The sequence below is a fragment of the Lissotriton helveticus genome, chromosome 9, assembly GCF_964261635.1.
Source record: "Lissotriton helveticus chromosome 9, aLisHel1.1, whole genome shotgun sequence".
Classification (NCBI taxonomy): Eukaryota; Metazoa; Chordata; class Amphibia; order Caudata; family Salamandridae; genus Lissotriton; species Lissotriton helveticus.
Window position 1 is genome coordinate 319,855,570 of NC_136070.1, and position 27,012 is coordinate 319,882,581.

At 44.8% G+C, this 27,012-nt stretch overlaps 1 protein-coding gene across 1 annotated transcript in view; it reads right to left on the minus strand.

Moving 5' to 3' along the window:
- The window catches only part of LOC144783181 (zinc-binding protein A33-like), a 334,485-nt gene that overhangs the window by 163,795 nt on the left and 143,678 nt on the right, over nucleotides 1-27,012 (minus strand). The window contains exons 5-6 of the mRNA XM_078662293.1: nucleotides 23,783-23,878; nucleotides 450-683 (exon numbers count right to left, since the gene is read on the minus strand). Coding sequence (XP_078518419.1) covers nucleotides 450-683; nucleotides 23,783-23,878 — 330 coding nt within the window. The remainder of the gene's footprint in view (nucleotides 1-449; nucleotides 684-23,782; nucleotides 23,879-27,012) is intronic.

The following is a 27,012-nucleotide window of genomic DNA, read 5'->3' on the forward strand; positions in this document are numbered from 1 at the left end:
ATTCCCATTATCACTCATGTACTTTGAGTAGTAATAAGTTATTACGTTTTAGTCTTAAATACCAATCTTGCTATGAACAGTTATTTACATTTTAACTGCATTGCATTTGAATTGGTGATTCCTACATTAGTAATAATGGCTTGATCCTACCTTATGAGCAAAAAGTACCTCAAGGGCTCCTTGAGATGCTTGTTTGTCAATGCCTGAATTTATAGCATAGATGGAGCTAAATTAGACTAAGCAAAATAAGAGAGAAACACATAAGGCAAAGAAAAGTAAAGATGGATAAATATATAGATATGAAAAGAACGTTTAAAGCCAAGTACAGAAATTAAATGGACTTACAGAGAGATCGAGCTGTGAAAGATGAAGGCAAATTGAATACAATACAAACATTAAAAGGCATAGCGGGCATCTGTTATGCACTTTGTATATATACTACTTCTAACCTTGAGGAAGAGCGTAGCATCTTGCTGCTCCAGCTTAGACTGTAAGGTAAGGAGTGTCTTCTCCATGTTCTGGAGCTCTTCCCTTACTCTATGCAGGTACTCTTCCATCTCCATTAGAATGGCGTTGCCTTCCTCGTTGAGCTGTTGTATCCAGTCCTTCTCTCTGTCATGCAGGAAAGCATGGAGCTTGCTAAACTCTTCTGAAATATGGCCTTTCATATCTGAGATAGTCGCCTGGAATGAAAGATGGCCACATCATCTTTGAATTCTACTGGATCATTTTTCCATAATATCTATTATATAACATTGCTCTTCAAAGTTTCCACTTTTTATATTATTCTCTACAAATCAGCATATATACCTACACTAGAAATATTATGATGAAATGCTTAGAAGTTCCTCTTGTCCAGAACTCTGCACGGTGCAACAGTTGGCACCCCACTCCCAGTCAGTTATAAAAAGGTTTTTTTCTCAAACTTTCAGTCATATTAAGCTCCTACAGCTTCCATTGAACAACTTTGTTAAGTTTTATTTATTTGAACTGTTATTGATTTTTTTAAACAAAGCAAGAGTAGTGTTTTATAAGAACAATTTACTTACCGTTCAGTAACTCCTTATCTGGTAGAGACACTCTTTAGCTGCGGTTTCCTTACCTTAGAATATTTCCCAGTCATCAGACTACACGGGTATACGCTGCGCTTTATAAATTTTTAAAATAAATAAATACATCCAGAAAATCCTGAGCAGTACCTCTGCTGATCAGATCTGCATCAGCCAGCCAGAAGTGACATGCTCAATGCCTATATAGGTGCCACCCTAGCACACCAATATTGGTTTCTTTCTGTGACTATTTCCCTGCCAGAAGCACAGAGCCACGTCAGAAGACTGACTGACCAGTGTGCAGATATTAAGGGCTTGCAGTGACTTTTAGGTAGAAAAACGGGTTCGCCATAACAAAAGGTCTTGGAGGAAACATGTTTTGAAGATCTTTCAAGAAACGTGTCACAACTGATGGCTTGAACAGTATGGGTTGATCCGGCAAATACAAGAAAGCTGATATGGCCGAAAGAATACAACAAACAACAATACTTTGGGCAAAGTTGCAGACAGAATATCAATATGTTTCACTGTGCACAGAGCCACAAACCTGTTCCAAAGACAGGCGTATATGGTCTTTATCAATGGATGCCTGGATGCCAAGATGACCTCACAGACTTGGAGGTTTATCGAAGACTCTCATCTGCCGCAGCTCAATCTCCATGCATGAAGGTGTAGTATGTGCAGATTGCAGTGTATGGCCCTGCAATGTTGTTGCGACAGATCGCCCCAGAGAGGCAGCCTCATAGGGGTCTGGTGCTCTTACTCAGCAGTTCGGGATTCCATACTCTCCTTGCCTAATCATGAGACACTAGGATGATTTGGTCCCAGTCCGTTCTGATCTTCTTCAGAACTCGGTGTAGGAGTGGTATCGGCAGAAAGACATCCTGGAATCCCGAGTCACACTTGAGACAAAAAGGGTCCCTGAGCACAGAAGTGCTGGCATCACACTTTCTAAATAGTGGTGAACAAATCTAACTAAATGTCTTCCCAGTCTCAGAAGAGACCTTGCATCACCTTTGGAGATATATGCCATTTGTGATACACAAGGCATTGATGGCTGAGTTCATCCGCATTAATGTAAAGAGAACCCACAAGGTGTTGTACGGCCAGGAAAATGTCTTGACAGTCCAGCCAGGTCCAGAGGCACAGGGCCCACAACCCCAGTCCACCATGTTTGTTGCAGTAGCATGTGGTGGTAGTGCTGTACATGATCACCTGAGCAAGCTTACCTTTGATGGATGGGAGGAAAGTTTTCAATGCCAAATGAATCGCTTTCAACTCCATCAAGTTGTTGTGGAGCTGAGACCATACCGCAGACCAGCGTTCTCTGATCATATTCTTTCCCAAATGGCTGCCACAACCCATGAGTGACAAGTGTCACCACTGTGAGATCTAAGTAGGGAAGGGAGAATGGAAACCACTGACCCAAACACAGTCTGTCAGCCACCACTGCAGATCTTTTGCAGTCCCCTTTGATATCTTGACCAGGTCAGAGGTATTCTTCTGATGCTGTGCCCACTGGGACTTCAGGTCCCACTGCAGAGCTTGCATATGCCAGAGAGCATGCTTTACCTGCAAGATGCAGGAGACCAAAAGACTCAGAGTAAGTCTCACTGAAATCCAGGATAGAGGCTGAAACATCAGAATCATAGCATGAATATTCTGGACTCGCTGCTCCAGAGGATCAGGGCAGAATTGCAGTTTGTCCAGAATGGATCCGATGAATAGGAGCATTTGAGAGGGAGTCAGATATGACTTTAGTACATTTACAGAGAACACAAGCTAATGCAGGGGGCTTGCCATAGTCACAAGGCGAGCGACGATTGCTTGGGATGAGCCATCAGCCAGTCGTCGAGGTAGGGAAAGAATGGAACCCCTGACCACCGCAGAAGGGCTGCAACCGCATCCATCACCTCTGTGATCACTCGAGGGGCACTGGTAAGGCCAAAAGGGAAGCACAGTGAACTGAAGGTGCTCCTAGCCCACTGTGAACCATGAATAACGTTTGTGTGCTTGCAGGTCTGGTATATGGAAATATGTGGGCTGCAAATACAGCACCACCATCCAGTATCCAAGATCCAGGGCAGATAGGACCTGAGGCAACATAAGCATTTTGAATTTCTCTTTTTCCAGGAAGTATCTGACAAGGTGTAGACCTAGCATAAGGCATAGGCCTCTATATTGGGCACCAGAAAGAAGCAGAAATGGCAACCACAACCTACTTCCGATGTCAGAAAACTGTCTAAGGCTTGGCTGGCCAAAGGAGCCTGCTACCAACTGGTTGCCCGTGATATTGTGAAGGCAGATTAAAGGGGTTTGGAGGCAGCGACTGCCGGGGGGGGTGAAGGATTGGGCAGGTCTCTGGCCTTAGATCCTTGTGGGAGTCCTGTCCTTTGTCAAGAAAGGACTATAGAGTCTATTGGCAATGGTGGCTAGGTGGAAATGGATGCAGCAATAGCCCCTACCGTAGTAACAGAAGGAGTGAAAGGAAGAGTGTGACTGCTGTGGGGCCATGGTGAGTCCCAAAGACCAGGCGGTGGCACTACTGTCGTTGAAACACTCAAGCACTGAATTGGCCTTATCGCTGAACAGACAAGTGCTGTCAAAGAGCATTGCCATAAAGAATGTCTGGACATCCCCAGAGAAAGCAGTTTACCTGAACCGGACATGGCGACAAAGCGCAACTGACTAAGCAACCCCAAGAGAGTCTGTCATGTCGAGTCCGCAGCGCATCATGAAGTTTTTTGCACCCCTGTCATTGGCAACTGCCTGGGTCAGGATGGCTCAGGCCTTCTCCAAACCATGGGCAGCACTTTCATTACTGAGTTCCATGCCTTGTGGGGCTATAAGTCAAGGAGGAGTTCAGTATTTGCTGACCGCAGTGCAAGGCTGGTGAAAGAAAAACAAATTCTTGCCAAAGATATCCAGCCTCTTGGATTTCCTATCCTGTGGTGTGGTAGGAAACACATCAGGGTTAACTTTGAAGGTTAAGGCCTGCATCACCAAGCTCTCAAGGTGGGGTGCTGGATAAGGAAAACTGAATTCCCAGCCGCGGAGGGAAACACTGGGTGATTGTCTGTGCAGGGATTTCCATAGGCTCGAAACAATACACCAGTGAAAGCTTTGCTGAAGGGGAGGTGTTCCATGTAGGATACCTCAGTCAAGACATTGATTTTTACTTCTACTAAGGGCAGCGGAAGGTGGAGGACCTCGGGTGCCATCGCCATCTGCACTACTATGTCAAATGAAGCCCCTTCCTTTGCAGCCATACAGGGAGGAGAAAGAAAGCCTGTATGTGGTGAGGTGTCCAGACCACTGGCTTCAGCCAGTTCATACCTGTTGTCCTGGGCCAAGGGTTCCTCAATGGAGTCAACATAACCATAAGGATCCTCAGATCCACTCCAAGCATATTCCTCATACAGCTGTTCAGAAAAAGGCGGCACTGTCTGTTACGCAGGAGGTCATGTTCCGGTTGGTGTGAGTTTTTGACATCAGACGACACAAGTCTGGCTCCACATTGGCACCACTGGATCAAACTTCGGTAAATGTTGTGGATTCAAAAAGATGGATACAAGGGGCTCACTGGTGTTGAGGGGAAACCTGCTGTGGAAACCCAGTTGGGGCACCTTCCAAACCTGTGGGGCCAGAAGGTGCTTCAGAGGGGTTGGCGCACCTAAAGATGAGGTGTATAACCTTATAAAATGCCTACAATAGGGCAGGGGTTGCTCTGGCTCTGTAAACAAATCCAGGGAGGCACTGAGCAGACCCAGACTCAGGTTCCACAGGTGATGTGAGGGAGCGGAGCCTAGATTTGTGGCATCATTCCCACACCTTGTTCGATGATTTGAAATGGTGCAGTGAAGTCAACTGCGACTTACCTAGTGACGACTTGGATTCCAATGATGATTGGCGGGAACTACTCCAGAGTTGGCCTGGGACGTTCCACACGACCGAGATCAGGAGGGGTGTGGAGTCATTTGGTTTCAAGGGACCAGGAGCTTCAACTATCGTTCGCAGACCGCTTTGGGATTCATTGCATGTCAGTGAGGGCAGTCTTTGGAGTCATGGTCCAGCTTGAGGAAAAATAAATAACCAAGTCGTGGTCTATAACAGACATCAGCCTTTGGCAGGATCCACAGGGTTTAAACCCATAGGTTTCTTAGGGGACATCCTTAAGGCACACTGGGAGCTAAAGTTAAAAAAAGGGTCGATAGAAATTCGAAAAAGCAGTCAAAAAAGAAATGAGGTTGCTCTTCTGGATCCGGCTGATGACGCATAAAGAAAGGAACTGATGATGGTTGCTGGGATGGCACCTATTTAAAAAAAAGCAAATTCGCACAGACCTCCATGGACACTTCCTCCTTCAACATCTGCGAGCGGGCACTATCCCTGGAGGATTGATCATTAGGAATATACCGGTAGTGTTCACAGAGGACCCAATTTACAAAAAGGGATATAGCCTTATAGAGACCAAATGCAGTAGAGACCTCATGGTCCTGACAGTGGAAACAGCACAACGTTTGTCCAGAGTTCAACTAGAAGAGATAGAAAATTTGGAGACGGAAATCAAAAATAACCAACTAATATCAGACTCCAAGGCCCTTCTAGATAAGGTCGATAAGGACATCATTGAATTCAAAGACTACACAATTACTCAAAAAGAGAGCAATTTCGAAAGAGATAAAAGGAATTTCTCATTAGAAAAAGCATACCCATATTTACATCAAGATTTTTATACCAGACCGGAGTCGCGACGATTTCTATCTGACAACCAAGGGAGATCGCGAAATAATTTTTTGACTTTTTCGGACACATCCTCTTCTGGGAGCAGTGAAGGGGACAATTCCAATTTCAGACCTGGGAACGCAAGGAGAGGATCATTCCAACCTAATTTTCAACAACAGAATTATCAACAAGGAGGACAGCAACAGCAACAACAGCAATCTTTTTTAGGGCGCGGCCAACCGAAGGCTCGCGCAAAAACCAGATTTGCCCCACAATGGGAAATGTCCACAAGAAGGCAGAACTACAGCAATTACAAGAATTAAAATCTCCGATTTTCAATCTTTCTAACAAAATTTTGACATCATCAGAGATTAGTCTCTTAGAAAAGGGACTGTCGTTTGTTCCCTTGAGGACCACAGATTTTATTAGACTGAAATCGGAATTTATTGAATTCTGCCGCAAAATCAGGCTGACAACATTCTTTGCAGTAGAAACATATCTACCCAATTTAGAGACTACAGGTCTTAAAAAGAAATCAAAATTTTGCCCTCCGGCCGGCAAGGTACCCAGAGAGGTCCTTACTTTCGAAAAAACTATGTTGTCTGCTATTTCGTCACAAGAACAGAAAAAATCATCCTTTATCAAACATAATCTTTCAAAAGATCAAAAAGATGCACTCAAGACTCTAGCCAATGATAATGAGGTGATTATCAAACAAGCAGATAAAGGCGGTTCAATAGTGATCTGGGATAAGGAGTCCTACACAGCCGAGGTCAATAAACAACTATCAGACAAAGACTGCTATAAAAAACTTGATAAGGATCCCACCCAAGATTTACAGAGAGAATTATTTGAGATTGTTGAGCAAGGTTTTGAACAAGGATTTCTTGGTAAAAAAGAAAAAGAATTCTTACAAAATAAACACCCGCGGACCCCCTTGTTTTACGCATTACCGAAAATCCATAAAGATGAAAAGCAACCACCCGGGAGACCAATTGTCTCCGGGTGTGATTCCCTTTTTGAACCTGTCTCTAAGTTCATCGATTTTTTCTTGAAACCCTTTATGACAGAAGTAAAATCTTTCCTACAAGACACCACCGATTTTATTAATAAACTGACGACCTTACCATTTGAAGAGAACAAAGAATACCTAGTAAGCATGGACATCACTTCTCTCTATACCCAGATTCCTCAGGAAGAGGGACTGGAGACACTAAGATTTTTTCTAAATCAGAGAGAAAGACCTATTAAGGTACCCACCGAATTTATCCTGTCGTTGGCGAAATTGGCTTTGAAAAGGAATTTCTTTAAATTCAAGGATGACTTCTTTTTTCAAATTCGTGGAGTGGCGATGGGGTGTCCCTTCGCCCCAGAATTAGCAGTACTCTTTATGAGTCAGTATGAAGAAAAATACATATATGAGAGCAATCCTTTTGCACAATGTATCGGAGGTTGGCTCCGATACATAGACGACATTTTTTTCACATGGTCAGGGACAGAGGAACAACTGCTCGATTTCCATCAATGGCTCAACAACCGGACCGAACACATTAAATTCAGCATACAACACTCAAAAAATCGACTACCATTTCTGGACGTTGAAGTATACTGTAATGATGGCATTTTGGTCACGACATTGTACAAGAAAGAAACTGATCGCAATAGAGCGCTGCACTTCTCAAGTTATCACCCGAGAAGCCTGAAGAGGAAGAGGAAGAGGAAGAGGTGTGGCGCCGCAGCCAGGGCGACTGACGCTGGAATCTGGGGATCACGGTTCGATCCCCGGCTCCGACGGCAGGTTAGCCCAGCACCATGTGACTCTGGGCAATAGCTTGCTTAATCTTGCCGACGGCCCCCAGCGCCTAGAGACCCTAACGGGTGATTGTGCGCTTTACAAATGTGGATTATAGTTATATACCCCTGGGACAATTCCTGCGGATCCGTAGGAATTGCACCTTCAAAGACGAATATATGTCGCATGCGAATGCTCTAAAAGAGAGACTATTACTCCGCGGATACCCAGCCAAATTACTTAAACGTGCTCTCAAGAGGGCTTGGTGGACACCGAGAGAGACACTCTTAACAAAGAAAGTCAAAACTGACCAAAAACGGATAGTGTGTGTATCCACATTCTGCCCAACGTCCAACTGGCTTAAAAAAGAAATACATAAGAATTGGCACTTGGTGAAGAATTGGACAGTCAACTCGCAGAACCGCCACTATTTGCTTTTAAAAAAGATAAGAGTGTGGCAAACCATATAGTGAGAGCGGCTATGCCCAAACAAACATCCACATCACTTAGAGAGTATCTTAATTTACCACCAATTGCAGGCCACCACCTTTGTGGAACGTGTGTGTGTTGTCCTCTAACGATGGAAGGAGACGTTTTTCAACACAATGGTGTTTCATGGAAACATTCCAAATTCACAAACTGTAAAACCAAGTTTGTCATCTATCGGATCATATGTCCATGCAACAAACTATATATTGGAAAGACGAGCCAAGAGGTCAGACAGCGGATCAGCCAACACAAATCAAGGATTAAGAAGGTCATCCTCACTGCCCCACTGGTTCAACACTGGATAGACCATGCACACACAGAACGTGATGTGAAGTGGACTGTTATCTCCAAGATAGAACCCGACCAAAGGGGAGGTGATTTGGAGGCGAAATTATCTACACGCGAGGCTATGCTTATTTTAAAATACAATTCTGCAGTTACAGGATTAAATGAATTGTCGGAACTATACCATCTATGACCTTGCAAATCCGTGTATATTGTCCATTTAGATGGTGTACTCATCCAGGAAATAAGGAAGATTGCACCAGCTACACCGTCCAGTTTGCACTAGAACCTTCACAAACACACAGACCTAAGAAGGTCTCAAGCCACACGAATAACTACACTGTCCAACATGCACTATAGTGCTCACAGAGAAACACCAAGCGCCGTAATTGACATTCAATGAGTCCCACTATACAACCCTACATCAGCTTGAACTCGACAACACGATTAGGATAATATAATTTTCCATCGCCGAAAAACTACAATTCCCAACAATAACTGCAATTCCCAGAAGACTCAGCGCCATTTGTTGGTATCATATGACCCGTCGAAAGCAATGGCCGCAAATGCGACGGCAGACTGAGCAACGCCAAGCGAAGGAGAGGACTCTTTTTCCACCTAAGGCGAGCCTGGCTGATTGCAGCCCACAACGCCCCTAAGAATGCGCTCCTTTTGAGATATGCGGCGCTTGTAAACAACCTTCCAGGCACAACCGCGTTCCGATGATTAAACTAGGCATTTGGTTTCTTTTGCGCCCACTGCAGGAATTGAACCGAACAAATACGCGGATAGAATACACCAGTTCTCACACCGGTCCGCCTGGGACGGCAGGTAATTCAATTGTGCGCTAGACTCACGCTTGTGTAAATGACTACCAGAGTACGTTCTAGAGTGCAATTCACAGTGACGTTTTCATTAACAGAATAGATGGACTATTGATGCTGTGACAGTTTAAGCTGCGCTACCAACAAGATTAGCGAGTTCCAAATTCCCCGAGAAGACGAGGTAATTTTTCAGGTTTTGCTTGTCTGGACAATAGTTGAGGGTTCTAGTTCAGGAACATGGCTTAGTAAGTTTTTTGTCGTTTTGTTCACAGGACTGAACCCCACGAGGTCCTGAGGAGAATCCCCACAGTAAAGGGGTTTCGAAACGCGTCGACCCTCTCTGTACATGAGGCCAATCGTTATGTCAAATATAATTATGCAATATCTAGATTGTAAATAGATGTGATGGCCTAATTCAAATTTTTGTAAATGTGATTGTAAAATAATAATACTTCTTCCCACCAATTAGAGTAACTGGTTCTGTGGAACCTTGGTGAGCTCAGCCCTTCTGTACTTTTCAATTTAATTTCTTCCCCCGTTTGGCTCTTTTCTTTTTCACTTCATTTCCCCACAATTCACTTTTTTTGATTTATTTTTTGGTGTGGTTACAAATGACAGTAAGAATGTTGGTATGAAAGTTCTACAGTACAAATGATGGATGTGTAACATAATGTGTATGAATGAGATACGTTTTTCAGTCCCGGGTGACACTCTGCACTTCTTTTTCAATTCATGAGATTCCCATCCCTCCCTGTTTGTAAATAGTGAATTCCCTCTTCGAAAACATAAGAAACTTTGAATTTTGATAAATAATTTAAAAAGAATAAAAGATTCATACAGACACATTTGCGTCTTGTGTATATGCGACAGCTGTTCAATTTCACTGTGCATTGTAATAGTTAAAAATATACGGCAGTACTGGCATTTTGTTTTGTTTAGATTGACATGTGGCGCAGCCTTACTGCGTTTTTGCCAAACCCTTTTGGTGTTCCTTGTGGACCTATTTAGGCACAGCGCAATCCACTTTGTGCAATGATGATGTCTATGATGCCAACGCAGAGCCCATCGGGGCCACCTCCGAGCAGGCAGAAGTCCTGCCTAATATTTCCAGATCCACTCTGATATTTGTAGACTATTTTATGGTACGGCTAGAAATCTCGATCAGATAATAAACACACATCATTAGAATTCTGCTTTCACGTATTTAAGCAGTTGAGACTGTCAGGGTAATTTAAGGTTTGAGAGGTGGCCCACTTTGGTGGTGCAGTTCAGAGGTCAAGGCAGGTGATTATCCATCAAAAAATGAGATACCTGCCAGGTTGCTAGAGAAATACAAAAATCAAAGCCCCTGATTGTCAGCGAATTTTCCAACTAAGCATGGGAGCCACTGATGTAACCGGGTCTGTCATGCCTTCCCATGGAAAGAAAATATGCTTTTGAAGGTTCATATACAACAGAGCGGGCCTTTTGACACAATGTTGAGAGTGTACTGGTACCAGCTGGGCAGGCAGTCAAAGGTTTCCACCAGCAGAGCCAGCTGAATGGTTCCCTCTGCTCTAAATGAGGTGGGGGAATGGCATGTTTGGCGGCCAGGAAAGCTGTTGACTTTCACTGGCTCTCCCACTCCATCATACTTAACATGCTAACGTTTGTTTGGGATAAGTATACTGCACTACTTGCCAACCTCTCTACCATTTATGGAATCTAGGCTTCAGCTTATATATGTTATTACCAGCACGTTAATTTGCTACTGAAAATACTGCAAGTATAATTGACAAGTGTTTTTAGTATCTTCATAGAAAAATTAGGGCAGAAAGGACCATAAGCAATTAGTAGTAACTTGCAACTGAGCATCTGCCCTTATTTCTAACTCTTTCATTTGAAATCAACATCGTAATATCCTTTTTTCATGTGAATTACACTGTTCCTACCTAACCAACCCACTGTTTGTATGGTTACCCCCAAGTGAGATACATTTCCTGAGAAGGGGCAATATTAGGCTTGGCATTCTTTAAGGCTGATGGAGTTTGGTCCATTCACATTCAAGTTGTCCTTCCTACTCAAATATTTACAATGGAAACAATGATAAGAAATATCAAGAAACCAATCATACAGAATTGCAGCTCTTGTTGGTTTAGCTTACCTAAGTGACTTTTAGCATTTTTTCTACTAAAACTTAGTTAGGTATGTCTAAATGTTGTTTGTATCCAAAACTAAAAGCAACAGCTGTAGCTATAATCATTTAGTGAACTGCACTGCCACCAGAAGACATTTAACAGAATGCAACCCATCATCCAAAAGGATCCTTTTAATTTGTCCGAATAGTGTATCACTTAAAATTACTATTACAACATATTCTTATACATACACATAGTTATGGAACGCATGGGGGCTATTCACAAACTGCATTTTGTAGTACTAAAAGAGGTACTACTAAATGTTATTCATAAACGTACATGTGGCATTTATGTCTTTACCTCTCCTATATATTTATCTGCGGAGATCTCCACCCCAACTCCAGAGTTTCCACACACACATGTATACATTTCAATAATAAAAGTGGGAGGGAGACTGAAGAGAGCCTAGTAAATTTGGAATATTTAGGAGTAAAGGGGAGGGCATTAAAGGGGAGTAGGAAGGTGTTTCAGGAGTGTCAGAAAAAGGTTTAGGGAGGGAGATGAACCCACCCACAAAATGTTAAGCCCATTGCTATTCACAAACGACACTTCTATAATTACTACAGCCAGAAAGGCACCCAAAATGGTAGCAAATTAATTGAGTGCAGACTTTTATTTCCTATATTGTTTTACTTTGAGTTCCTTCCTCCATTGTTTTTTAAGGAAGAGTAATGTAGTACTTGCGGTTGGCCAGGTTTCTTTCTGGACTTACTACAATTTTTAGAAGTAACCTGTAAATATGGACCGTCCCTTTTTTAGCGGTGGTGTAAGTCAACATTTTAGAGTAACTTTACACTTGGATTGGTGGCTAGACAGAAGTAGTAACATTACTCAAAAGTGTAAAAGTAAATTACACGTAGATTTACTCACAACTGTAATTTAACTTTGTGAAAAGCGTGAATATAGGTGGACAATAACAAAATATATATGTATTTTGTAAACTAACACGTGTGCAATAGTGCTTATTATATAGCATTTCTGTACAATTAGTAGTAATGCAACAATGATATGCATATGCAAAACGCTACTTAGATTGCACTTGTAGGTAAAGCGACAATTGTAATGCAACACAAACCTAAATACTTGTCTAGTACCCTAAATACTTGTCTAGGACAGTATGATTTTATATTTAATTTGTTGATTGTTAAATATTATTCTATGAAACTAATAATTGTAGTGGAAATCAAAGGTCTTGGAAAATTTGCAAAAACATACAAATTATTGAATTTTAATAATTTCCTATTTATAATATGTAGCATTTGGAAATATTGTGACAGTTTTTATTAACTTATAACAATACAAATTACTTATGAGTCTCACAGTGGTAATATCAAGTAAAACAACTTTCATGACTGGAGTTATCAAGGGACCAGTCACAAACTCCAGTTCATAGTGTGTGTAATGGAATTATAATAGTACTTCTAATGTGTTCCCAAATGCTGTTTACAAACTTATGAGTGTAACTGTCTACCTCTACCTCTCCTATCCTTCCTAAGGAAGGATATTTACACATATAATTTTACATACGACCCGATTATGATGCGGTAAGGAAGGGCTGCGACCCTCGGTCGGAGCCATCCTTACTGCATCGTAATCTCCTGTTTGTAATAATTTCCGACCAACCCATTTTGAGTTGGTTGGAATTTATTACAAACAGGAGTTCCCCATTGCTGAAGACGGCTCAGATAGCCCATCTGCCATTCGGAAGGCCTTCTGCAATGCCTCGCTCAGCTCTTTCTGGCCGAGGGATTACGATGGCAGTCCCCCACTCTGTGTTGGCCTTTCCGACACAGAATGGCATTGGGAAACTGTCTTTGGGAGCCCCAGCAGGACCCTCTAGGGGGCATGTTTATCCCTGCACCCAGTGGCAAGCACCTTGAACTGCACCACTGCTCTTTGCCATGAGAGCATGCATTCCATTCAGAATGCATGCTCTCATTGCAAAGTATAGGATTGCCACCTAACAGGGCTTGGTCCCATCCTTATAGCTGGGCTGGAACCGACGACAGGAGGTCGTTTGGTTCCATTTCTAAAGCCATGTCGGATTGACTCTGGTCTGTCTGAAATCGTAATTGGGCCCTAAGGTTAAATGTGGGAGGTCCAGGAGATGTGGTGGGGAAAAGGGGTACACTTTCTCCTGAATGGGAGGGATATAGGGAGGCGTAAGAAGGGGGTTACAGAGAGTTAAGGTGGAGTTTAGGGATTGACATGCACCCAATCACAAAAGAGCAAGCCTTTTGCAATTAATAAACTGCACTTCTAAAGTTCATACAGCCAAAGAGTCCCAAAACAGTAGTAACCAGCTCCGCAACAGAGCTGCAGTAAGCCCAACACCACAGACGGCAGCCACTGGGACTACAACATCCTCCCCTAGAAACTAATGGAGGTAGTGACTTAAAATAAAACCCCATAGGAAATAATGTTGAATTGAATTAAATTATTTGAAATAGATACAAATATAAAATAATGTTAACAAACATATCTTAAACTAAAACATTGATGATCTATATATATAAAAACGAATGTATGTCTGTCTGTCTGTCTGTTTGTCCTTTATGCATTACTACACCATTCATCCGATCGCCATGAAACTTTGGGAAGTTGTTGAGTACACTCCCGTGAAGGTTTCTCGCATAACATTTTTTTAAATATCGGCCCCCCAGGGCCCTAATAATCTTTTGAATACTGATGTACGCACCAGACGGAAAAACAACAAATCGTGTATCCACAAGCACTCGAATAAATAAATGGAATTAAAACAGCATTCATCCGATCGCCAGGAAACTTTGGGAAGTTGTTGAGTACACTCCCTCGAAGGTTTCTGGCATAAATTATTTTTAAATATCGGCCCCCCAGGGCCCTCATAATCTTTCGAATACTGATGTACGCAAAAGACGGAAAAACAAAAAATCGTGTATTCACAAGCACTCGAATAAATAAATAGAATTAAAATAGCATTCATCTGAACGCCAGGAAACTTTGGGAAGTTGTTGAGTACACTCCTGCGAAGGTTTCTGGCATACATTTTTTTTAAATATTGGCCCCCCAGGGCCCTCATAATCTTTCGTATACTGATGTACGCACCAGACGGAAAAACAAAAAATTGTGTATCCACAAGCACTCGAATACATAAATAGAATTAAAACGACACTTTGAAATATTTTCCATATTAAAATGAATAAGTTTTAATAAAAATGACACAATGTAAATTGAAAGTTATAACGAGTTTCCTTGAATTTCCTTTCTTCTGAGATCGCAGCAACGTGCGACGGGTAAGGAAGTTTCATTATAAAATATTTTAAAGTTTTTGAATTTATAAAATAAGGTAAAATTCATTTTTGTCAAGATATAACTAAATTAATTTATTACATTCTGTAAATCACTTTTAGTGACAGTAATGCATTATAAAACACGTTTTGTAACTTTTGGTGGGAATGTAATTAAATATATTATAATATATATTTAGTTCAAAATTATGTTATAGAAGCCACAGTTGGGGTGGCGATCTCCTTATGTTAAAGCTAAGGGAAAAATAAATGTTTACTAAACTATATAATAAACTAGAAAAAATATTTTTCTTGTAAAAGAATTATGTAAATTAATTGTATATATTTATTTCAAACGTAGAACAAAACAAAAGTAGCTAAAGTACTAATGTTTTAACTTAGAATCACATATTTAATTCTTGCAAATATATTAAAGTAAATATATTTTATTCAATAAAAATGATTTTTGGATGTTTATACGAAAAAATATTTACCACCTAGAGTTAAGAAAAAAACACATTTTTATTGTACATTAACAATTGCCAAGTTTAGAATTAATTAAAGGTAGTTTAATTATACTTAGGGCTCCTGGTTTTATGGAATACATATCTCTGACATTTCCACCAGAACTTATCCATATTTATTTATTGCTAATTAATTGATATTTATCCATATTTATTGTGGGTTTTTTGAAAAAATAAAGTTGAAACTAGTATTTTGCTTTGTTTATTTAACCAAATAACCAAAAATGTGCACTCATGAGTGAATGCCTGACAGGTTGCAATGATATAAACACCCACAAATGATAACTCAATGCACCTTTAGGAAAACATGCACATTTTTGTATCAACCTAGTGCATATTTGGCGGGCGGAGAAAGCCACGCCTGAAAATGGCCGCTGATTAAGCAAGCTCCTTCGGGCGCTCAACTATCCTGCAATTATCCTGCATCGTGACCCCCCTGCTGTGGTAGAAATACAAGAAAGCGGTATTGGAGTATCACCCCAATCCGATGATCAACCAAAACGGGCAGAAATAAGCCTGGAAGAGATCGGCGGTAGCGCAGCCTATACCACATGAGCGTGCGGAGCCCTGATCTGCGGGGAGCCGAGACACGGAGAGCCTGAGCCTCGCAGGAGTACGCTTAAGGCTCCGACCGGGCCTCGGTCCCATGGAAAATATCCTATGAGCGGACGATGCTCACCCGTGGTGGCCGGAGGTGATGGCGATGTGACACATCACCTCTGTGGGTGCTGTGGTGACTGGTGCCGCTCTCTGTGAGGCGGCCTCGCACCGTCGGCCTGGGGGGTCCGGCGACGGCAAGTACGGATATCAGCCAGCACCCTTGCTCCTCACCCAATGCGCTGCCTCCGGGCCCTCTTTCGCGCCCAGCACTACTATGAATAGTGCTACGCCAAACGCTGCACATGCAACACATACTGGGTTGGCCTGCCTGCTACTGCTGGTGACTCTGCTGCGGGCATTGCGCCCCCATGGAACAAATCTGCACTTCTTTGGTGGCCATCAATCACCTTGACCCCACTACAACAAACATCGCTGTTGGACTACATGCGGCCTGGTGTCTGCTTACTGGTGCCCGGTGCGAAGGAATACTGGGCCGCACGAACTGAAGAGCATCCACAGCGCACATACCGGCAGGGGCTATCATCCTTCGAATCGAGGTGTCGCGTGCCCACGGCAATGACCTGCACATACTGCACCACAGTGTGAGGTGCAGGGCTGTCGGATAGGAACCTGGGATTTTGGTGGGCCGCTGATGCAGAGGTCTTCCCCATTGCCGACACCCTGTGCCCTGGATGGCTGCTTCTTGCTGTGCTTCCCCTACTATCGCATTCATAACGTGTTGCGAGTGGGCGACATCCGCCTGCACTGTACTATCAAACTGCGCTCTGCTAGGCCTGCACAACTACTTGACCCACGCACTGTGCCGGCTGCATCCTCCTGCATTATTGTATCATGGGCAAGCCAGACAGAAACCAACCTGAAATTAACTTTGAATAACCGAAAAAAGCAGTTGAGACTTAACAGGATGACCACACCGCTGTGCAACAAGGAACTTCAACAGTTGGTGGGATTGCTACTGAAGATGTGCAGGCCATGATTTCCTCGATAAAAGCTACCCTTTCTACCACTGATGAAAAAATAGACTCTCTTACTACCCGGGTGGATCGAATGTCCGAGCGCCTGGACAAACACACTGAAAGGCTGGATATGGCGGAGCGCCGGAACTCGGATGCAGAGGATGCTCAACAACAAACGAATGCTAAACAAGGGATAATGAGCAAGCACCTTGAAACACTGTTGGCGAAGACTGAAGATCTATAGACAGGTTCTCGCTGAGGTAACATAAGCCTTATGGGAATAGCAACACGGGGACCATTGAGTATTATATAGAACAATTGCTAATAACTCTCTTAGGAAAGGCCCCTTTTTCTGACGTCTTCATCGTCGAGAGAGCTCATAGATCCCTTGCACTGCTGCCACCTCCGGGAGCCAAACCACGTCCGATAATTTAAAAAATTCTAAACAATTGGGACTGGAATGCAGCGCTCCGCAGAGCTCGAGGACTGGGTTAATTAAAGCATGAAGGTATGACCATATCAATCTATCCTGACTTTACACCACATGTCCAGGAGGCCCGGAAACAATTTGTGTCTGTTAAAAAGAAACTACAAGAGCAGAACATACCATATGCAATGATCTACCCAGCCAAGTTGAGAGTGTCGGATGGGGGAAGACCACGATCTACAACGAGCCGAAGGATGTGCTCAAATTCCTACAACGGAGGGGATCTCAACTTCCTAGCCGGAAATCACTGAGGGGAGAACAAGAGGAACAAACTGGTGCATCGGACATTGAGTAGCAGATCATTATGCACGGAAGTGGCAGAGACTCTTTAACATTGCAGATAAGTGCTTATTGGGACCATTACCTGTCCAGGCTCATGGGGGATTGAACAATATGACTCATTATATTCTTGTTATTGTTGTTTAAGTTATCTAAAGCCACGATTATACTACCACATTAGTATTGGTGATAAGCCAGATCCTGCATACATAGGGAGCTACGACACATGGAGTGACTTACTCTGTTGTTGGGCACCCCCTGAGTGACTCTCGTCACCGGGGTTTCCGCCACCCTGTGTATCCAAAAAAAGTTACATTTTCTCAGGGGAAGGGTGAGGAGAGTGTTTTTTCCATTTTTGGGAGGTTTGTATTTGTTGTAATTGGGATGACGAAGTGGGAGGGATGGGTGGAGGGTTTAGTTGGGAGGGCTCGACATTTATGTATTTTACTGTACCACAACACTATACGGTTTTAAACTGTTGTTATTACTGCACAAATGCATGAGAAATGTATAATTATGTTCAATGTAGTACCACATATAGGTGATCCAAGCACCACACTGACATATCCAAAACATATCAACTGGAAATACACTGATGCACACTAACGCTAACCCTACACCCTTGAAACTTGTCACCTGGAACGTACAGGGTCTTAAGAATCCTAGAAAAATCAGACAAGTCTTTGTATACCTAGACAGACACCGCGTAGACATAGCCCTGTTACAAGAAACGCATTTGATCAAGAGCAGAACGGAGGGCTTTGGCAAGCGATGGGCTGAATTGGTAATATCATCCTCTTACTCTACATATGTACATGGTGTGATGACCCTGATCAGAAAAGGCACGCAATTCTCGCTGGAACAAACATTGACAGACGCACAGGGATGATACGTCATAATTACCGGTATATTACCCGGGTCCAAAAGAGGGCCTCATTAATACATACGTCCCAAACATAGATGATACGGACTTCTTTGCGTATGTATGCAGCAAGTTATGAGAGCTCCCTCCGATGGAGCTGTTGTGGGGCGGAGATATGAATGTGGCACTTGATAGTACTTCAGATAGATCAACCGCCACGGCTGAGACTCATTCACAAGCTGCAGATGTGGTATTAAGCGTGCTGGCAGAGTTTATTATGCATGGCATTTGGCGCATGCGCAACCCACACACATACAAAAGTACCCATTCCTCTTCTGCACATCATAGTTGGTCCAGGATAGACTATTGGTTGCTCACAGACCAAGCATGCACATGGGCCCAGGACGTTAGACACTTCCCTAAAATGCTATCGGAACACAAACCTGTCCTAATAACCCTGCAAGTCCCGACATACATTCCACCACCATTTATATGACGGTTCAATGCCACTTCTCTCTTGGACCCCCTCTATGCCGAAATAATTCAGACAGCGATAGAGGACTTTTTCACTATAATATTTCTTTTTTTTTTTAGGCTCCTCACTACTGCGCGCTGCGCTTTGTGTTAAGACGCTTCAGTGCTTTTAAATTTCCCGTTTTTGTCATTTTATTTTTATTTGGTTGTGCACTATATTTTACCTTGTTCTCAATCTCCCCTCCGCATTGCCGCACCCTAATTGTGCCCCGCACCGCTATTTGGCGGATTGTCCTTCGCGCTTTCCATCCTGGTGAGCGCCATCTTGGGGGGAACTTAGGAAAGCTCACGACTCACTCTGTGCTCTAGCAGTCAGGTGGACTGGCTGGAGGCAGGCTCGGGCATCATAGGCATTACCTACTTAAGGGCTGATCGAGAGAGTAACGGTTTGTTAGGCTCCTCACTACTGCGCTCTGCGCTTTGTGTTAAGACGCTTCAGTGCTTTTAAATTTCCCGTTTTTGTCATTTTATTTTTATTTGGTTGTGCACTATATTTTACCTTGTTCTTAATCTCCCCTCCGCATTGCCGCACCCTAATTGTGCCCCGCACAGCTATTTGGCGGATTGTCCTTCAGACTTTCCATCCTGGTGAGCGCCATCTTGGGGGGAACTTAGGAAAGCTCACGACTCACTCTGCGCGGTAGCAGTCAGGTGGACTGGCTGGAGGCAGGCTCGGGGCATCATAGGCATTACCTACTTAAGGGCTGATCGAGAGAGTAACAGTTTGTTAGGCTCCTCACTACTGCGCGCTGCGCTTTGTGTTAAGACGCTTCAGTGCTTTTAAATTTCCCGTTTTTGTCATTTTATTTTTATTTGGTTGTGCACTATATTTTACCTTGTTCTTAATCTCCCCTCCGCATTGCCGCACCCTAATTGTGCCCCGCACCGCTATTTGGCGGATTGTCCTTCGCGCTTTCCATCCTGGTGAGCGCCATCTTGGGGGGAACTTAGGAAAGCTCACGACTCACTCTGCGCTCTAGCAGTCAGGTGGACTGGCTGGAGCCATACTTAAACCAGACATGATGGCGCGCAGCGTGTGCGCCGCAGTGACGCCGGAGTCACGCCAGAGTCCAGCCCGTCTGCGCCCGTCCGCGCCGAGGACGGGCTGGGCTGCTGGTCGCTGGTTTGTCACGAGGACAAATCGACGACTATCAGGTACCTGAGGCATGATCTGCTTAGGCTCAAACCACCCGAGCTCCCCTGTTTTTATAAGATTTCTCCGGAGGATTTTCTACCTCCTTTATTCTGTGGGTGTTCACTTGCGGTTTCCGGAGGCTCTAGTCCCCTTTCTTCTTCTCACCTTATGGGACTCCATACTAACAAAGGAGGTAGCATTGTGAGAGAAGACGGCTTCCTCATTAATGCTCGCTCGCTTATTAAGCATAATATTGCCTTTAAGATCTTCGTGCTGGACAGAAAGCCCTCATGGGTATTTGTAGCCGAAACGTGGGCAAAGGACTCGTCTGGACCTGAACTGGTTGAGGCAGTACCAGAGGGATATTTCCTAGCCCGGCTGGATAGAACAGGGCAGGTGGGAGGAGGGCTGGCTATCCTTTATAAGGATAGCTTGCAGTGTCACACCTCACCCCTATCGGACCCTCAGGACAACTTTCAGGCCCTCTATTTCTCCCTAAAGGGAGTCCATGAATCCCCAATTAATGGGATTCTGATCTATCGTCCTCCTGGCCCTAGAGCTGATTTTGGACAACAGCTCCTTCATATCCTTGAACCTTATTTTGGTCATGAACATCTAACGATTCTGGGTGACCTGAATTTTCATCTAGAGAAGCTGGAGGTTAGTGATACCTTCACCCTGCTGGATGCCCTGTCCGCCTGTGGGCTGGATCAGCTGGTGAGAGGTGCCACTCATCAAGCTGGTCATACGCTTGATGGGACTTCTCCAATGACGACAGGTTGACTGTAAAGGACCCCCTTCCCCTCTCTTGGTCGGATCACTTCGCCGTACCGATCGAAGTGACCTCTCTGTCTGTTGACAGGAGAGGAAAGGTCCCAAGCAAAATGGTATCACGGAGGAATTTTAAAAATATTTCTAATATCGCTCTTGCCCCCTGGATCTCCAGTATGTATACTCCCCAGGAAGCAGATGTCCATCTGGCGGTCTCGCAGTTTGACAATGCTGTTACTATGCCATTTGACGAGCTGGCCCCTGCATGGCTGCGTTACTCGGCGAGAAAAAAAACGTCGGCTCTGTGGTTTTCTGAGCACCTACGACTCCTTAGACAAGGAGTCAGGAGACAGGAGCGCCTCTGGCATACCAGCTGGGATCTAAAGGATAAAGAGGCGCATAAGATCTTACTGAGGGGCTATAAGGCGGAGGTTATAAGGGTGAAACAGGAATATTTCACTGCTCTTACCATTTCACTCTCCTCCCCGAAAGAGCTCTTCAAGATTGTCGACTCTCTGACATCCTTGCAGACCCCTGATCCTGTTATTGCCTCCCAGGTACTATGTAACAACATTGCGCTCTTCTTTCAGACCAAGATCGTGGATATCTATTCAGCTTTAGAGCTACAGAGGTCTATAACCTCTGTTCCCTCTGTCCCCCCTGTCCCCGCAGCAGTTGCTGCCAAGAACTCTCCATGGGGGCTCCTGGCCTCTTTTCCTCCTCTCTCGCTCCAGGAACTGGAGAACCTCCTGGATAAAACCAAGTCTGGCTCCCCTTTAGATGCCTGTCCGCTTAAGATCCTCAAGCAGTGCAAGGAATCCCTCCTGCCCCCTCTGGTTGAGATCATGAACAGGGCTATGAGGGACGGCATCTACCCCCAGCAATGGAAGAGGGCGGTGGTAAAGCCGCTGCTCAAGAAACCTTCTCTCGATCCTGGGGTGCTAAAAAACTTTCGCCCCATCTCATTGCTCCCCGCTCCTGCAAAGATGCTTGAAATCCATTTGAACAAGCATCTTGCGGGCTTCATGGAAAGTTCAGGTCAGCTGGACAACTCGCAGCATGGCTTCAGGAGGGAACACAGCACCGAGTCTGCCCTCACCATAGTGTTGGATAATATCCGCACACCAGTTGATGGGGGTCAGACCACCCTCCTGATCCTGTTAGATCTTACAGCTGCCTTCGACACCCTTTCTCCCTCAGTTTTAACATCTCGTCTGAGGGAGCTTGGGGTTGAGGGGTCTGCCCTTCGCTTTCTGACCTCCTTCCTCGATCAGAGAGAGCAGAGGGTGAAGCTGGGGGACTTTCTATCTCCATCCCTGTCTGTGCAGTGTGGGGTCCCTCAGGGGTCGGCATTAAGTCCGACCCTTTTTAACATCTATGTGACCCCACTTGCGAGACTCATAAGATCTTTTGGGATGGAGGTAGTGTCCTACGCCGACGACACCCAGATCCTCGTCTCTCTCTCCCAGTCGGCCAGCTCGGCTGCCTCCAACTTTAGATCTTGCATGGAGGCAGTCGCACAATGGATGATTCACAATTCATTGAAATTAAACGGGGAGAAGACGGAGGTCATGGTGTTCGGAGGTAAGGAAGAGACATGGTCGGCGGAGTGGTGGCCGGATTCACTGGGAGCTTGTCCTGTCCCCGCTTCATCTGTTAAAAACCTAGGAGTCCTGATCGACCCCACCCTCAGCATGCGTCAACAGGTCAATAGGACAGTCTCAACCTGTTGGGGAATTATCCATGTATTGAGGAAGATCAGACACTATCTCTCCCAGCAGGCCAGAAAACAGATAGTGATTGCACTCATTGGCTCCCGTCTGGACTATTGTAATGCGCTGTATGCGGGACTAAACAAGGGTCTGCTGCAGCGATTGCAATTAGTCCAGAACGCGGCGGCCAAATTTGTTTTAGACCTGCCTAAACATGCTTCGGCCACATCAGCTAGAAAATCGTTACACTGGCTCCCCATTGAAGACCGGATCCTCTTTAAAACATTGTGCATGACCCATAGGGCCTTGGCCAGGGGCAGTGCCACTGGGATTGGATCTATCCTGTCTCCCTATAGACCCTTGAGGAACCTTGCTCTAGCGACAAATCGCTTTTATCAGTGCCCCGTATTCGTAGAGCGAAATGGGGTCGCAAAGCCTTCTCCACCCTGGTACCTAAATGGTGGAATACTCTTCCGGGGGATCTTAAGTCCCTTCCCACCATGCAGTCTTTTAGAAAGGCTCTGAAACTCGGCTTTTTGCGAAGTCATACTCGTAGTTGTGTTCGGCCTTTCTATGTTGTGATCTGTTTTGCTAGGCGCCTTGATGCCGCCGGGTTTTAGTTGCGCACTATAAATTTACTTCATTCATAAACAAACAATCGGTAGATAGTGCAGGTACTCTTTGGGAAGCCTTTAAAGTGACCCTGCGCGGTATCTGCATTAACACAACTGCAGGGATACTTTAAAGTATTCGCACGCAGTTGCAGCAATGTGTGGTGCGTATCCGTAAGCTGGAATCTGAATTTGACAACAATCGAAGTGCAGATATATTAGGAAGCATTCGAAATGAAGTAGATACATATAACGAATTAGCGGCCAATGAATTGAAATATATCACTAAACGCCACTAAATGTAAGATGGGTGAGGGGGGCAGACCGGGCCGCATACTTGCACATAATATACGCCTGAACAAAAGCAACACACCGTTCTACAAATGGTAGATGGTAATATTATAACACATTATGACACTGGCGGCATTCTACGCACATTTATGGACAACTATGTGAAATGACAATAAATTCACAAAGCAAAATATGTTTCTTTTTTTTAAAGAAAGCCAAGTTCTGCCACTCCACAGGTATGGAACAAGCGGCATAACTTGAGCCATATAGAGGCTAATGCAGATGATTTGCATTTGTATCCATCATGGCATTTCAATTCTTATATGAGAGGTCTAATGTGTTTAAAAGTGTTCTTTTGTTATAATTATGTAAACCAAATTGATAAAACTCACCTTATGCTCTGAGATCTTCTGTTCTTGTTGTGCTGTCAAAGAGCGTAGCTCCGCCAGCTGAGATTTCACATGAGGTGCAGCAGTAGTCAGCTGAGCCTACAAATGTCAACAAAACTTCCTTTAAAAATCATTTTTATTCACTGCCCATTCAATCTACACGCCACTGCCAAAACATTACACAAGAGGCATTAAATATGCTCCTGGAAACAAATTTTCCATCAACAAAGAGCACTTTTTTATTTCAAAGTTTATTGTTTCAGCTGTTAACCATACAGTAGTTAAAACTGCTGTTAAGAGCACTGTTAATGCAGCACACATTTCTTGAAAACGTGAAGTGCAATCTGCTGGAAAACACAATCACAATTAGACAAGGTATTGCATTCCAACAAAGCAATCATCAAATTCATTAAATATATAAAGGTCGAAGTGCCTGGAATAAAACACTTCGGTGATATATACACCATCCCATTAAAAACAGTCAACTAAAACATTGGGGACGCATACAGTTTATGTAATTTACACAGTATGAACCAGGGCTAACAGCACAGCACATGATACAGAGCATGCAGAGCCCTCGGGTTATCAAGCTGAACGAATCCCTAGCGCGGTGGACAGTTCTCTCAGACAAGGCCATGCAACCCATAGAAATGATACTACTGTACATATCATCCGACCTAATGCACAGTGCCATTGCCCACTTAACACATCTAACTTCATAATATTTGAAGAGGGGGAGAAGCCATCACCGTCGGGTAGAATCATATTCACTTCACAACAGGAGAAAATGGGTTGAATTACATATCCCACCATAACTACAATCACAGCACTTAGATAAAGCAGCAAGCGTGAAGATTCGGGTTAGGTAGTCCCCGGTCGGCAAGATACCCAACCTCGGGCCCATATTATGTAAAGGGCGCACTTTCCCTGTTTGCACCCGGTGCACCTTAAAACATGTGTGCCGGGTGCGAACAGGGAAAGTGTGCCCTATTACAAGGAATGCTCTGCCCCCAAGGCAACAACGAACTCGAAAAACAGAGCTGCTGCTTTGAAGCCGCTCCGTGTTTTCACAGTGCAGGCGGCAAACCTCATGCACTTTTAAAGGGTTTAGAGACCCCCCTTGCAGGCGGGTGCAGTAAGTGACTGCACTCGTCTGCAATTGGAAGTCAGGGGGGGTCCGTGGGACCCCATTTCTGCCCTCCAGAGGACTGAAATCAGGGGGAGCACTGAGAGTGCAACTCTTGAGAGCTTCTTTTCCTCCGCGACCTATCCGTAATATGGTGCAGGTTCAGAAGTAAAGGGATTATCTCATTTGCCTGGGACCTACATAAGGTATCATGTGGTTGCGTAAAGGTTTTCCCTGGTCGCTACAGGGGCAAGAGCAAATGCCCAGGTTGTGGCTGGTCGAAAGGCGCTGGTCTACGGCCACCCCCTCACCGGGAGGTGGTCCCGGTGAAGTATCTGTGTATGCTATTAAATACCAGGTCAGTGCGCAGTCACGCCCAGGAGCTCTTTGACCTCCTTACTTTGGAAAAACCGATCTGTCTGATGCTTACAGAGACCTGGCTGGGAGCTTCCTCTAACCCGGATATCGCCTCGGCGATCCCGTCAGATTATAGCATCTACAGGCAGGACAGACCGGTAGGAAGGGGTGGTGGTGTAGCCATCGTGGTGAAGAACTCTGTTGTGTGTTCTATTATTCCCACTGAGGCCATCAAAGGGTCTGAGTCCCTTGCCTTTTCTTTATCTCTGGCGCCGCATCAGTCAGTGAAAGGTTTATTAGTGTATAGACCTCCGGGTCCAGCAGGCTCTTTTTGTGAAGAACTCCAGTCTGCTATGCTATCGCTGGCCATGAGAGCCGACCATTGCATTCTGGCCGGTGACTTTAACTTTCACATGGACGATGCCCAGGACTCAGACGTGATTAAACTATCTGATATCACAACTCCCTTGGGCTTAGCCCCCTCTCTCTTCGAACCAACGCATGACAAAGGTCATACCTTGGATCAGGTCTTCTCTTCCTCCCCCATAGAGGTGACAGCACTTCTGCCGGTTCTTTGGACTGACCATCGCCTAGTTCAGTTCTATATACCGGGCAATGAGAGACCCTGGGGCAATGCCCCTAGGCAGCTTGGTTCAGGGACAAGGGCGTTGCACCAGGTGACTCCTGAATTGCTGTCTAAAGCATTATGTGAACATCCCTGCCCTCTTACGGGGATTCTGGATAGTGACCTGGAATCCTTGCAGGCCTGGTTTGAGGATAGGCTAAATGATCTGGCCCCTTTGAGGCCTCCTCGATCATTACCTAAACGGGTTTCTGCCCCGTGGTTTACTAGTGCGCTGCTTGCTTCTCGCAGGCAGTGCAAGGTGGCGGAAAAGACCTGGCGAGCCCAGTATAACCTAGAGGCCAGACTCGAATATAGGACTACGGTCAAAGCCTATCATCGAGCGATTCTTGTTGAGAAGAAAAGCTATTTTGCCAGGCGGATCGAGGATGCCTCGAACTCCTGTAAAGAGATCTTTACGATCGTCAGGGAATACATTGCCCCGCGGTCGAATGTGGCCCAGTCTGCTCCCACTCAGAAGTGGGCTTCGGATCTGGCATGCTTCTTCACCGCTAAGATCAAGTTGATACAGGAGTCTTTTCCACCGCGGCCGGTGGCTGCCCTGCCTGGCTCCGAGGTTGGCCTTGTTCCATCGGCCCCCTCGGGACCTGTCCTGTCAGACTTTCCGCCTATATCAATTGCCTCGTCCTTGGCTCTTTTGGCCAATCTTAAATCTGGATCACCGCTTGATCCATGCCCGGCCAAATTTTTGGCGAAGATGGCGGAGGTAGTTAACCCGCTGGTTAACCCTCTCCTGAATCGTTCTTTGAGCCAAGGTGAGGTCCCTTTGGCGTGGAAGCAAGCCATGGTCATCCCCCTTATCAAGAAGCCCGGTCTGGCTCCTGAGGTCTTGGCCAATTATAGGCCTATTTCTCTTCTTGCGGCTCTGGCCAAGACCCTGGAGAAGCACGTTCACAGCGTGCTCTCCAATTTCTTGGAATCCAACGATCTGCTTCACTCCACTCAGTCGGGCTTTCGCCCTAATCTGAGCACGGAGACGGCGCTGCTGGAGGTGTCTGAGGCCATCAAGGAGACGCTAGACTTGGGTGGGAGAGCTATGTTGATCATGCTCGATCTGTCGGCGGCCTTTGACACCGTCCCCCATGAGGGCTTGCTCATCAGACTTTA